At 49.2% G+C, this 13,132-nt stretch overlaps 1 protein-coding gene across 1 annotated transcript in view; it reads left to right on the plus strand.

Moving 5' to 3' along the window:
* Positions 1-13,132, plus strand: part of PRKCH (protein kinase C eta) — a 103,419-nt gene that overhangs the window by 58,477 nt on the left and 31,810 nt on the right. Inside the window, exon 10 of the mRNA XM_088539532.1 lies at positions 2,065-2,219. Coding sequence (XP_088395658.1) covers positions 2,065-2,219 — 155 coding nt within the window. The remainder of the gene's footprint in view (positions 1-2,064; positions 2,220-13,132) is intronic.

Consider the following 13,132-nt stretch of genomic DNA (forward strand, 5'->3'; position numbering starts at 1 on the left):
GTCTTGCCAGCACTGGAGGAACAGGACCTGTATGTTTTACGAGAGGAAGGATTAATTTTGTTTCCCCGAAGCTCCCCTTTAAGGAAAGAGTGGAAAATATATGTTCTTAACTGTATGCATGTTTATACAAGCATATACAGTACTTGCATAAATACACACGCTGCCTTGTCAAGTTGCTGGTAAATTAACTGACTTCCTGCACAAGGCCTGGCAGGAGGGATTTCTTTAAGTTGAGGCTTGAGCAGGCCAAGCTGGGCTAGATAAGCACGTGGCACGAGGTGAGCTCCTCGGAAGGAGGCGGCAGGGAAGAAGGAAGCACCGGGAAAGCCGGCCGGACCGGCAGGGCAGGGGCTGCAGCGAGGGCGGCTGCAGAGCGGGCGGGCGCAGTGCGGCCCCGTGCGCTGCTCCCATCGCGGAATCCGCTCCTCCAGCTGGCCTGTGTGTCCGTAAACTGCCCTGAAACGGGGCAGGGTGGAACAAAGAAGTATTGTTCTTGTGTGTGGATTGGGAATAGCCTCAGCACAAAGCCTTGGTGCTAACCCCGCAGCAGGATTTTTAGTTTGCTGGGAATGCGCCTGCCTTAGCTGTGCCTCTTCTGGAAGGGGCCCAAGAGATGAGGGTTACCGGAGCCCTGAGTGGGCTAAGAGCAGCGTTGTCCTCCTCTGTCATGACCCGTTTGCTTTGCTGCTGTAGCCAGAGAAGAATGTGAGGATTCCTGGTTGCTTTTCTTCTGCTCCATGCATCTCGAGATGTTAACAGCAGCCGTCATTTCGAGCTGGCCGGCTGCCAGAGCGTGGAGACCAGCTCTGATTATCTGCTTAAATTTAGAGAAGGTTAAAACTTCAGTGTGCAGATGATTAATATCAGCTCTGGGAAGGGGACTGAAGGTGGAGGGGGGAGAGAAGGGCAAATAGTAGCACTAAAAGGCTGGCTGCTCTCAAGTGAATTGTCTGCCTGTTTTCCAGTCTGCTTGTTCCTAGTATTATTCAGTAAAAGCAAAACATTAAGTACTGCATGTACTGAAGCATTATACTAAAGGGGAAGTTCAGATTCAGTTGAAAGCAATCTTAGGGGCTAGTTTTATGTCAAAATATCACGTATCCTCCCTTATAAGTAAGATATCCTCCTTTATCAGTAAGAAAGTCCCCTTTTTGCACAAGTTCAACTTGCGCTGGGATATCCAGACTGTAGAATGTGCAGTTTATGCCAGTGTATCCCCACCTGTAGACTTTTGCATTAACCAGAGCGAAGGAGGAAAAAAAAAACCCGGGTATCAGCAGCTGTGGTTAATGAACTGAGCTTTGCTGCTCAGCTGCTGGTCTGTCCAGCAGAAACTTGGGTATACTGTCCTCATCAATGTCTTTATCACACAAAGGTCTTTAGATCACTCAGAACTGGGCGGAAAGCTGAGATCCAGAAGTCTGAAAGGCAGTTGCCATGCAAGGGTATGGCTGGAGATCCCATTCTGCAAAACAAGGTGGATTTTCTGGAGAACAGAGATTAGGGATAGCCTGAGCTCGTGTCCGAAGGACGTGCTGAGCCCAGGTTTCTGTGTGCGGGTTTGCACTGCTTTGGCTGCAGTATGGTACCTGTGCCCACTCGTGAGCTCCTCTAGCACAGGGGGAGGTTTGAGACACCTTAGGAATTTCCTCCTTGAGAAAAGGCAGTGTTTAGTGGAGAGTAAACCCCTTCCTACAGCTTTCTCTTGTGACTGCTCAGAGGTGCTCACGGAGAGATGTTATCCCCTGTGGCAGTCAGGCCAAGGGCAGTCCAGGAAATCCTCCGGGAGCTGGACACTGCTAAGCCCATCCCTGCTGGGATTCTCCCCCTGCATGTGAGCAGCATTTCATAGGAACTGGGCAAAATTCTGGGAGGCAAGAGACCACGAGGAGCAACTGACAGATCTCCCTGCCTCTGCTCCTAGAAAAATCAGGCTTTTTCCCCATTATCTGGTGGGTGCTTCGTCTGTTTTTATTTGGGAAGTAACTGTGTTAGAAGTTATGAGAAGTAATGTATGCTAGAGGATTAACGCTGTTCGTATCTGTTGTGTTTGCGTGTGTGAAGGATCGCCTGTTCTTTGTCATGGAGTTCGTAAATGGCGGGGACTTGATGTTCCATATTCAGAAGTCGCGTCGCTTCGATGAAGATCGGGCCCGCTTCTATGCTGCAGAAATTATTTCAGCCCTTATGTTCCTCCATGAAAGAGGCATCATTTATCGGTGAGCTCTGAATTCATTCATTCTCTTTGTCTGAACCTCATGGCTGAGGCGGTAGCTTGAGTTTTCCGCTGGGGGAAATAACTGTCACTTGCTGCCCACCAGGAACATGTTGTCAGATGGGATAACAGCGCCAACACTTTCCCACTTCAAATTGTCAAAGGTGCATCCAGCTGCCAGGAGGGAGTCAACCAGTGCCTGCACTGTTGGCTGCAGGGAGGGTTTTCTGTGATGCATGTGCAAACAGGGAGAAAAACAGGGTTTTGCTTCCAAGGCACGCGGGCTAGATGATGTGCTGATGTCAATTCACGGAACTCTGCTGATTTAGCTGCTTGACATCAGTCCCAAAGCCACCCTTTAGACCGCTCATCAGCGGAGGGCTGCCTGGCTGCTGGTGCTCCCTGCTGAGAGACAGAAGCCTCCCCAGTGCTATGTTGGGCCTGCCCTGCTGCAGAGCCCACGTCAGAGCGATGACAAAGTGGGAGGCATTAAGGGACACCTTGCTAGACCGCCCGAGAGGTAAGTACAAGGGGCTGCTGCCTGGCTGCTCTACATCTTGTTATTTAAAGGCCAATCTGTGCTGGTTGCACCCTGCCCTTTTGGTCCCCTGTATTAGCTACAGGGCTGTGTTCAAACGCTCTTGGTTTCATGTACCTGTCCAGTGCCACACAGCTGCTGAATGTGTTTTCCTTCCTGCCGTGATCCTACAGCAAGAGCTTTTTCTTCCTGTCCACAGCTGCATTTGGCACCTTGGGGTTTGCAGCAGAATCCGAGCGTTATCGCTTCCGTGCGGCAGCCTCTGCTCCCAGGCTGGAGAGTCATGGCTGCTCCCAGGGAGCTGTTTTTCCCATACTTAGCACTGCTGTTTTGTCCTTCTTCAGTACCCAGGGGGACAGTTTGGTCCTCTGTGTTCCCTTCTGTGCGTCCAAGGGCTCTGCTGGCTGTGCAGGCATCACGGCGTGGGGCAACCAGGCAGCCGCTCTGCTCTGCACTGGCCTCTCTGACCAAGGGGACGATTCCCCACCTCCCTGGGCACAAACCACGGGCCAGACCAAGGCCTCTTCTGGGGCAGAGCGGAACAACTTGAGCACAGAAGCTTCAGGCAACCTGCTTAAACAGAAAGGGCTCTCTTGGACGCACTTTGCAGAATGCTGAGGGCATCTCCTTGCCCAGGGCTTTAGAAAGGAGGACCACTCAGTGTTACTTAGTTGGGTTATGCGTAATTTAGGCCTTGTTCAGTCCTACTTGTAGCATGCTAGCACTGCAATAAATAATATCAACTCTCTCCCTTTACTGCTTTTAACATTTGTACACCTGGAACCCGTGATGGGGTCCAGCATGGGAGTCAGTCTCTGTTAATGCCATTTCATACCATGGGTTTGACCGAATTATGTTTGAATTTGGGCTTTACTTAGCTGAGCCCGGATGGTGCTGCTCTGTGCTTGGTAGTGTATCTTGCCTCATCAGATAAAGCCAGGATCAAAATCTGGATTTAAAACCCAAAGAGTTAAACTGGCCAAAGGGCCGGGCCCTGTGCTGGGGCACTTTCCACATGGTGAGACTATATGGTGATGATCCATGTGGTGATGAGCCAAGTAAAAGCAACATCCTTCTTTTTCTAGCTGGAGCTCCAATAAAAACAGATTGCCAGGTGCAGAGAGAGAGAACATTGCACTATTTAAGTATGAAATCATAAGATATATGTGGCACAGTGAAAAACAGAAGGAATGTCATTATAATGATATTCTCTGGGTCCCGAAAGTAAGAAAATTACCAGTGATCCACACTGTATGTGCTGAGCTTCTAAAGCATCCTGCCTGTCTGCACAGAATAGCAAATCTGCTTACTCTGCAGCTGGATTTCGGTCTAATTCTTCCCCTGTGAATAATGCCAGCCTCTGAAGAGAGGCCCTGCTGGATAACGACACTAATGACGGCGCCCTGAAAGTAGGGACATCCAGTAGTTATCGTCAATCATCAGCAGCGAGGTTGTGTCCGCGCACGATGTTATGCTGCTGTGCTTGCAGCCCGTCCCGCATCCTGCTGCATGTCACCGGGTAATGAATCTCTCTGCATTTTTGCCCCTGTTCAAGTACTGCTGCAATCCATGATAGAAAGTGGAAGAGTAACTGAAAAGCTCCTTGGACAACCCAAGGAGCTCGTTGAACTGTGCAGTCAGGTAGCTCCAGCTGTACAAAGTGGGCTTGGATTCGCTTAGAGTAGTTGGGGTGATTCCGTTTTGGAAGAGGCGAAGTTGCAGGTTGGGGTGGGATTGTTTCTGTCGGGTTGCAAACACCAGGCCTTGCAACAGTGTGTGAGACAACAGAATTCGTAGAGGAGTTTTATCCCTTTATTCCTTTTACTGCCACACATACCTAGTTTGCAAGAGCTTTGGGCAGCATTCTGCATTAGCCACTGTGAATCCACGAGCATGGTGCTCCTCGGGCAGGTGGGGTATTTTACTCAGCTGTGACTTTTTAAAATGAAAACCAGGCTCCCTGCTGGACTGGTGCTCTTAAATGATGCTTTTCATGATACAGCCGAATTTTCCACTGGTTGCTTCTCCTTTGGATGCTGCCATTGGATGAAAGTCTGCTTTTCCTTACTAAGCCCTGGCCAGAATGGAAGCCCTGCAGATGTGTGTGAGCATATTGGGAGTTTCCAAAGATGCATTTTCCATTTCACTGTGTTTTTCTTTATTTATTTACTTATTCACTTATTTTTATTTGCAACACTGTAAAGGAGGGTTGGCTTTATGGCCCCATTAAAGAAACATCTCTGACCTGCCCTCAGCTGAGCTTTAGCTGTGAACTCAGTGCCACTTATTTATAGTTGCTTCCTATAAAAACATGTTGACGAGTATAGTGCACTTCCATATCCTGTCATACAGGGGGCAAAACTAGAATGAATGCAGCTGTGAAGACAAGCTTTTCAACACGTCAAATTGCAGTATATTTTACACCCCTGGTCACAGAGGGTAGCACAAGGATCTGTTTGGGATCAGCTTGTGTTGGATGTCGCCAGAAAAAGGTGAGGTGATACTCAAAGCTATTGTAGGTGAAACCTTTGCTCCCAGGGCGGTGTTCTTGCATCGCTGCTTTCTTTAAGCTTACATGTAAAGGCAAACAGGGTGCTGGGTCCCACTGCAGGCAGGTAGGTTTGTGTGCAGCTTTTATGTGAATTCTGCGTTAATGGGAAGGGCAGTTTTGTTCAAGGCAGTTCATCCCAGGTTTCACTTCCCAGTTCAGCAGTTCCCAGGTAGGGAAGCGTGTTTTGCCTGCTGGAAACAAGCCAAAACAGAAGCAGCGTGCGCATCTGGACTGGGCTGAGGGCTGCCCTGGCAGCAATCCCTCTTCTCGCCTTCTAAAGACAAAGACAGCACAAATAATGATAAGGGTTTATCTTAAAAGCAGTTTTCTTCATGTAGTGTCACTGTACGAATGGCTGATCTGCCTCGCTGTCCCCAGCTCAGGCTCAAACCTTTGGGGTGGTTGGGGTGTAGCTTTGCTGGTGGCTCAATTCTCTTTCCCGAGTTACTTATGTGGTGTCCCTGAATAAAAGCATCAGATCTATGTACAGAGGGCAAATGCAAACATATTCCTGAATGTGGACGTTTTTTGAAGGTTGGGATGGGCGAAGTTGTGGCAGGAATCCATGTGAGGAAGAACTTCTTTCCTGTGAGCGTGCCAGAGCACTGGAACAGGCTGCCCAGAGAGGCTGTGGAGGCTCCTTCTCTGGAGATCTTCCAAACTCCCCTGGATGCCACTCTGTGCCCCATGCTGGAGCAGGGGCTTGGACTAGATGATCTCTAGAGGTCCCTTCCAACCCCAACCGTTCTGGGATTCTGGGAGTCTGCCATAGAGGACATTTCACTTTCAGAAAGAGAACAGCCTTTTCAGGTGCAACACAGAGCACTCAACCCAACCTGGCGGCACAGTCTTGATTTTCATAACAACCCTCCCTTCTTCCCTTCAAGAATGCACATCAGTGGGGCACGAGGCAGGGCTCCTTTCCAGAACACGTCCCTGCTGCCCATGGAGGTGGCACAGCAGGCAGTCCGTGCGACACAACTGAGCTGGCCTTAGCTCAGCTGTGTCTGGGGCTGAGTGTCACCTCTGCAGCCCGTGCAGGACTGTGCAGCAGAGCCCTGGGGCACAGCTCGGCACTGTGCAGCGGCAGCTACAGCATGAAGAGCTGATTAAGAGCTAAAGAAGCTAAAGGGTTGGGATGGAAATGCTAGGGAGAGAAGGACTAGTCACTAGATGAATTAGAAACCTTGTTTTATTCCGAGGGCTCGTGCTCGCTGGCTTATTCCACTGCCATTGTGTACAGATGCACCTTCTCCTGTGAATTCTGGAAAGACTGTTGTTCCAGAGCCTGGGCTCTGGAATCGTTGCCTTGGTTCAGGAGACCCCTCAGGGCTGCAGCAAAGTGTCCCATGGCTCTGGGCTTCTACAGAGCATGACTTTTTTTTTTTTTTTTTTGGCAACAGGATAACTCCCTGCCAGTTCAAACAGCAAGCCTGTGACATGTGGAGAAAGGTTTACATAAGCCTGTTAAGGAGATCAGTTTTGCCAGAAAGATTCGTATTAAGAGAGTCAATAATAAAGCTCCCTTCAGCTAAATCGATTAAAAATTACGTGCTGGAAACAGAAGCTGAATGCATTTCGGAATTACGTAGAGTCAGTGTTAACGGAGCAACTCTTACTAGTGTGGTATTCACTTTGTCCAAAGGTCAAGACATGGATTCTCCTTGCACATTGTGACTTTTTTGGGGTTTATTTTGGAGATTTTTTTGGTCTTTTTTTTTTTTTTTAAATTCTCATCTGCTGTTGCCCTTTTCCATGTCTGGAGCCAGACGTTGTTTCCCTGAAGCCGAGCGCTCTTTCCGCAGGGAGGGAGGCCGGCAGTCGGCTGGAGCTGCTGCTGCTGCCCACCAAGGCTGTTTTGGCTGCTCTGTGGGGATCCCCCTTGCTGTGCTGAGGTGCTGCCCATAGCTTTGTTCTTCTTAGCAAATAAAGAGAAAGCTTTTGTTTATTGAGCTGTTTTTAAGCTGAATAACTCTCCTGGAAACCTTGCCTTGTGGCTATAGATGGCAGGGTCTCTTCAGGAGAGATCCCAGAATTTGTGCTTTCCTGAGTTGGGCCAGGGGGGCCAGAGCGGATATATGTGAGCAGGGCAAAAGAAAGGGCAAGCTGCATCATGAGAGCAGCCGAAAGAATGAAATATAAGCTGCTTTTACAGTGAACAAGTCAAGCAGGTCAGCTAAAAACTGTGAATCGCAAACTGCTTAGTGCAGGAAATATATATTTTTTTCCAATCGCAATCTCTGGGAATCCTTCATTCAGCTTTAGCAAATAGACAGGAGCATCTCTCAGGTGCAGAGAGCAGCAGTGTCACGGGTCAGCTCCTGTGGCAGTCAACAGCTCCCATAGTTTCATTTGTGCGTGTAGGTGATTTATCTTCTGCCGTGGTTTTCCCCAAAATGTGCTCGTTGGAATGGCTGCAAGCTGGGCTCTTTCTCAGTCTCTGGCACAGACTCTTTAACATGTTGGTTCCCTGAACATGATCAAAATGGAAAGTGCAGAGAGAAGAGCCTCTCACGTTTCCATGTCATGTTGAATCAGTCACTGTGCGGGACAGTTTAGTCCAGATTTACATTTTATGCTTACGGAGACCAGTCCTGTTTTGAGACCCGCGTATCAGCTCTCTGTGCCCCATTGACTCTGCTGTATATAGTCTGTGAACTTTAATGCAACTTTCCACATGACTAAGGACTGCTGAATAGCCCGCAGGAGTTATTGGCTCTGCCAGTGTCTATTCCTCCCGCGTTGTTATTTAAAGGGATTGATTTGAAACCTGCAAGCCTTGCACATAACGAGCTTGTATAAATCACGGAGCGCCAAGGGGCCTCGAGAGCTCGTCTAGTCACCCGTCTGCTGCGGGGCTGGATAACCAGTACCAAACACCCGGCCCTAGTGCTTTCCCTCCTGTTCTTCTTCTGTGTAGCTGTTAGGCTTGAGTGTAGTAAAATAACTTGTGCTCTTATGGCCATGGATGCTCATTCAGTGAGCGCTGGAGACGCGGGGAATTCACCCGCCGCCGCGCTGGAAATAGGCGGTATCGCTCCTACATGGAGGGCATGGAGCATCCTGATTGCATCTGGTTTTGTGTCCTGGCCTTCTTTATAGCAAGTGCTACAGCCTTATGAAGGCGTTTTGCAATTCAAAAGCACGCAGATGCATGTTAAGAAATAGCTACAGGTAAGGAGTGCAGCCAGATCCTTCAAGAAAGGAGCCCAGAATTAGGCAGAGTCCTTAAAACCTCAGATTACTTAAAAAATATATATATATTTTTGCAAGCACCAGCTTGCCTCCCTTTTCTTTCAGTGGAAAGCAGTTAAGGCCTGGAGGAGAAAAAATAAAAATATTTTAATTTTAAGGAATCATGTAAAACTTTTTTTTAAAACTGCCCTTAAATATTATTGAACTTCTTTATCCAAATCTGCTAATCTGCCTCTTAATGTGATCCCTAACTATCAAGGGCATGCAAGATCTATAATTTAAGCACCCAATTTTGAAAACTTTTGCTCTCACATGCCCAGAATTGCCCAGCGTTAGCATTAGGAGGACTGGTATTTATAGCTGGGGAAAAAGTCTCTGTCAACTGTAATTATAAAAAAAAAAAAAAAAAGTTTTATACAGGTCTCTCTCTGTTCAAAAAAAAAAAAAAGATTATGCCAGCAAAATGTTATTGCTTCTGCTTTGTCTGACTTGCTCAAATAGAAGATTTCTTGCAACATGACATTTGCAGCGGGTGAAGCTACTATATATGTCTGGGTTGCAATGAGAGAATGGGTATTGCTGACATAGTTTGCCTGCAGCAACTGGCATAGCTGTATAGGGAGGATTTGACACAGTCCTGTAGAGGTAGCAAGATACAGCTACTCATGTTTCTTTGGTCTGTAATCAAGTTTCCAGATTTTGTTGTTTATGTTGTTATGTTTTAGATATTGTTTCTATAGAAAGAAAGGGATTTTGTAAAGTCTCCTTAACAGCTTTTGTGTATCAGTGATGTGATTAAAATGACTTCTCTATTTCAAAATCATGAGCTGCTGCCATGATAGCATAAAAAATAGAAGTAATGATGTGATAGAATATTTCATAGTTGTGTGCTTTATACTCTGAATTTCTGTGGAAGAGCATTTGCAAACTTTCAGCTTTGCCGTGGCACAAACCTGCAAACCAGTCTCCAAATGCAAAATGATCCTCCAAGCTGGAAACTGCAGGTGCCGAGCAGCGCCGACACCTTTGCTGCTTGCAGCCAGGAGCCAAAGCTCGAGCCGTGCTCGCACCTTGCAAGGCCGTGGCGAGTGGCATTGGTGTCCCTTGCAGTCATCGAGCCACAGTGTGAGCCCGAGCTGGTGGCCCCGCGGTGCCACGGGGCAAGGGTGGCAGGCAGGGCCGTAGCCATGGGCTGGTGCTGGCAGGGTTGTCCTTGCTCCTGATGGGTGGCAATTGCGAAGCCTTTTGCGTCCCCACGGAGCCAGGAGAAAGCGCTAACTCGTCACCTGAGTGTGAGTCACAGCAGCTCGGCTGCTAATGGGATCCAGCTCCTCCCCTTTGATGAGGCCGTGCCTAAAGGCACAATTTAGTCTCAATATTGTATTGCCTGATGATGATTCCACTAAAGCTAGTGGCAAAATTCCAGCTGCCAGCAATGGAAACGGGAGCAAACCTTAGGGCCTGAGCTACTCGCAGAGTGCAGTAGCTACGGAGATGCTCCGAGTTCTGAGCCAATTTTGCCTGAATCAGTTAATGATTCAGAAGCAGGATTTATTATTAATGTCTAGAGCTGTACGAATAGTAGAAAAGTGCTTGTGAATGAGCAAAGCTGCTTCCAACTAGGAGAGGTTATTCTGTAGCTAACTCGCAGATCCAGGCAATGTGCCGTGGCAAAGTCCATCCACTGAGAACGTGAATACTTGCATCTGAACGGCTAAAGAGGCGAGGGAGCATGTGGTACTGCCAGGATGCTGGAGCCGGGCCACCGTGGGGCAGGCAGCAGAGCGGGGCCAAAGTGGGTCACGGCTTCTTTGTTAATTGTGGAGGAAAAGGAAGGGGACTGGAGAGGGTGGCAAGCTGGGAAAAGCCGTGTGGGCAGCACCATGTAGCGCCGGGAATTATGTGCAAGTTCATGGGGTAGAAGGAGCAGTAGGAAGTGACCCCTCCAAACTCTCCTTGGTTTTCCAAATAAGCCTGTTGTAGCGAGGCCGGGCGCATCCCCACGTGCTCCCAACGTGTTGGGAGCGGAGCAGCTCTGCGGCACTTCGTGCGGTGGGAGTGCCACAAGGATCCCGTGTCCTTGCCGAGTGGTGCCTAGAGGCTGCGGCAGATGCTCTGTGTTTCAGTACTCGGCATTTCAATAGCTCTTGACTGGAACTTGAGGAATGCTTGTAACTTATCTGTGTCTTGGGGACTTCGACACAATTTTCTTGATTTAGCCCTTGGCATTGACTGTACTTCCTCTTAAATATTTCACTTGCTTTAAATCCACCTTTTCTAGTTGAAGCTCCCCAGTTCAGTGTTGCTCATGTCACCGGTTGGAATCCTGGCACCCAAAGAGCAGTGCAGGAGTTTCTGCATTCAGCCTTTCCAGCGCACAGCAAGGAGCAAGAAGCCTGGGCCTCCTGCTTCCCTGCCCTGTCCTGATAGCAGTGGGGAAGCCGGGGAGCTGTGGTGCCTTTAGCCAGCCGGCCGCGCTCCCAAAGAGGCTGTCCACCCATGGCGAAGATCCAAGCGCGGTGCTGCCCGTCCAGGTGGCCACCGCAGTGGCCCTGGAACATGGAGTGGGAGCCAGTCCTGCCGGTTCTGTGCTCGCTGGGGCCAGGGCTGGTCCCCATGGGAGGGCTGAAGCTCTCCGTGTCCTTTGTGCGGTCCGGGACGCAGCAAGCCCGCGAATCCGGCTCTGGCTGTTCCCTCTTGAGGTGACGCAGTTTGTGCACGGGGAGGAGGAAGCAACCTGTGTGCCGTATTCATTGTGGATTAAGTGGGACAAGGGCTGAAAACCATTATTTGTTTGAGGGACTAATTGATTGTGCAGACAGGGCCAGCAGTGGGTGACTTCGCAGAGTGGGGCAAAGCTCTCCACGCTCTCTGGTCCGCTCAAGCTGTGATTCAAGCCACCTGGAGCATATTTTCCTTTCTGCTTTTGGACAGGGCCACACTAGCCTGTGTTTCTTGACAGAAGCTGTGATGTTCTGGGAAGGAGTCAGAGCAAAGTGAAAATGGCTCTTGAACCTCTAAAGCCGCAAAGTGTCTGCAGTTCACCTGGGCCCGAGTGTGGTTCATGAGTGGAAAGTCTCTGTGTTGTGTCCCCCCTACACCCTTTTGATCTAGAGAAATTACTCAGCTTGCTGATCATTCAACCTGGTGACTAACGTGACAGTGATAGCCCCAGGGAAAAAAGAGGTATTTTGTCCGATAAAATTGATGGAAAACTCTCTTGGAGCCTCCCCTACTTATCCGCCTCAGCATCTCTCTCCACAGCTACCTTCAAAGTCCTTCCGGACTGACAGCATTCCCCAAGCCAACGGCAGTCAGATGGAGGCTTCTGCCAGAGCCTTTTGGTGCTGAGTCCCAGCATCAGCCAGGGATATCTCTTGAGTGACCATCCGATCTCTGCTGGCCGGGAAACAAGAAAGCCAATTCCAGTTACTACTGTGAAGCAGTAAGCCAGCCCTGGACCGAGGATGCCATAAGAGAGGGAATGTCAGCTTTGGGGGGCCTAGCTGTTGCCTGTTCATCTGAGTAAAAATTACATGGGTTATCTCTGAGTTATGACGTGTCTAAGATGGGCTAATTGAGGTCACTATCTGCTTGATTGAGTGTTGTCTCTGCTTTTATCTTCACCCTTCTTATAATGAGGCTCATGCTGAAGTCTCTACTGTGAATTACTGCTGAAGTTCCCATTGGGACTGTTTGGTCTTCTGCACCTGCACATGTTCACCTTGTGACGTGCATCTGGTTCAAAGATGGCTGTCCCTTGATAGAGTTGGTTTCCTTAGGCCCCTGGTCCCCAGTTATCTGAAGCCCACACTGAACACGTGAGGATTGAGGTAGCCACTGGTATAACGTGCTGCTTGTAAGCTCTGCTGGTAAAGTCGTAGCTCACTTATAGGCTTTTTTAGATCTGTGCTCACAGGACCTTTCACAGCATTGGCCCTAGTAAGTGACTGTGTCCCAGCCCTGCCACGGAAGGAAGAATTTCAGCACTGACGATGTGTTGTGGCCTCAGGACAGAGCCGCTTGTTCTGGACACCAAGAGTAGTCCCAGAAGTTTCAGTGTGGCTTCTGGAGGCCAAAAAAAACCAACAACAACAGAAAAAGAAATGTTATTTTGTCCACTCTGGGTGTTTCTCCTCTCTCCTAGGCTGTTGGCCCTTTAGGACATTTGCACTTTTCCTCTGCTGCCAAGATGCGACAGCAGCTCTTCTGGAGAGCTTCCTGAGTGCAGCCAGCAGGCAAAGTGCTCGAGCTGCTGAGGCTTGGCCGTTCTGCTCAGGCAGATTGGGGAAAAAAAAAAAGGCAAACCAAAACAAAAACCCGTGATGTTTCTGTTTGCTCTCGACCACCTTTGTCCTCAGGGCGGTCCGGCGAGGGGCAGAGGGGACACGCTGGTGGCTGTGACAGCGGCCTGGGCAGAGGCGCACGCTGGGCCGAGGTGGCCACGCAAATGATGCCCTCTGTAGAGGGATGGTTCCTCCGTCCTCCCCCCACCAGCCTCCTGCCACTGAAGTCATTAATGCTCCTTAAGCCAGGATGGAAACAAACCCAAACAGCAGCAGCCTACAAATTACTCTGTCGTTCCAGACAGGGTTGTTAGGGTTTTTTTTTCCCTCCTATGAAGTAATTGGTC

The sequence above is a fragment of the Tinamus guttatus genome, unplaced genomic scaffold, assembly GCF_059628265.1.
Source record: "Tinamus guttatus ecotype Peru unplaced genomic scaffold, ASM5962826v1 Tinamus_guttatus_pri_ptg000048l, whole genome shotgun sequence".
In the NCBI taxonomy this organism is placed as follows: domain Eukaryota; kingdom Metazoa; phylum Chordata; class Aves; order Tinamiformes; family Tinamidae; genus Tinamus; species Tinamus guttatus.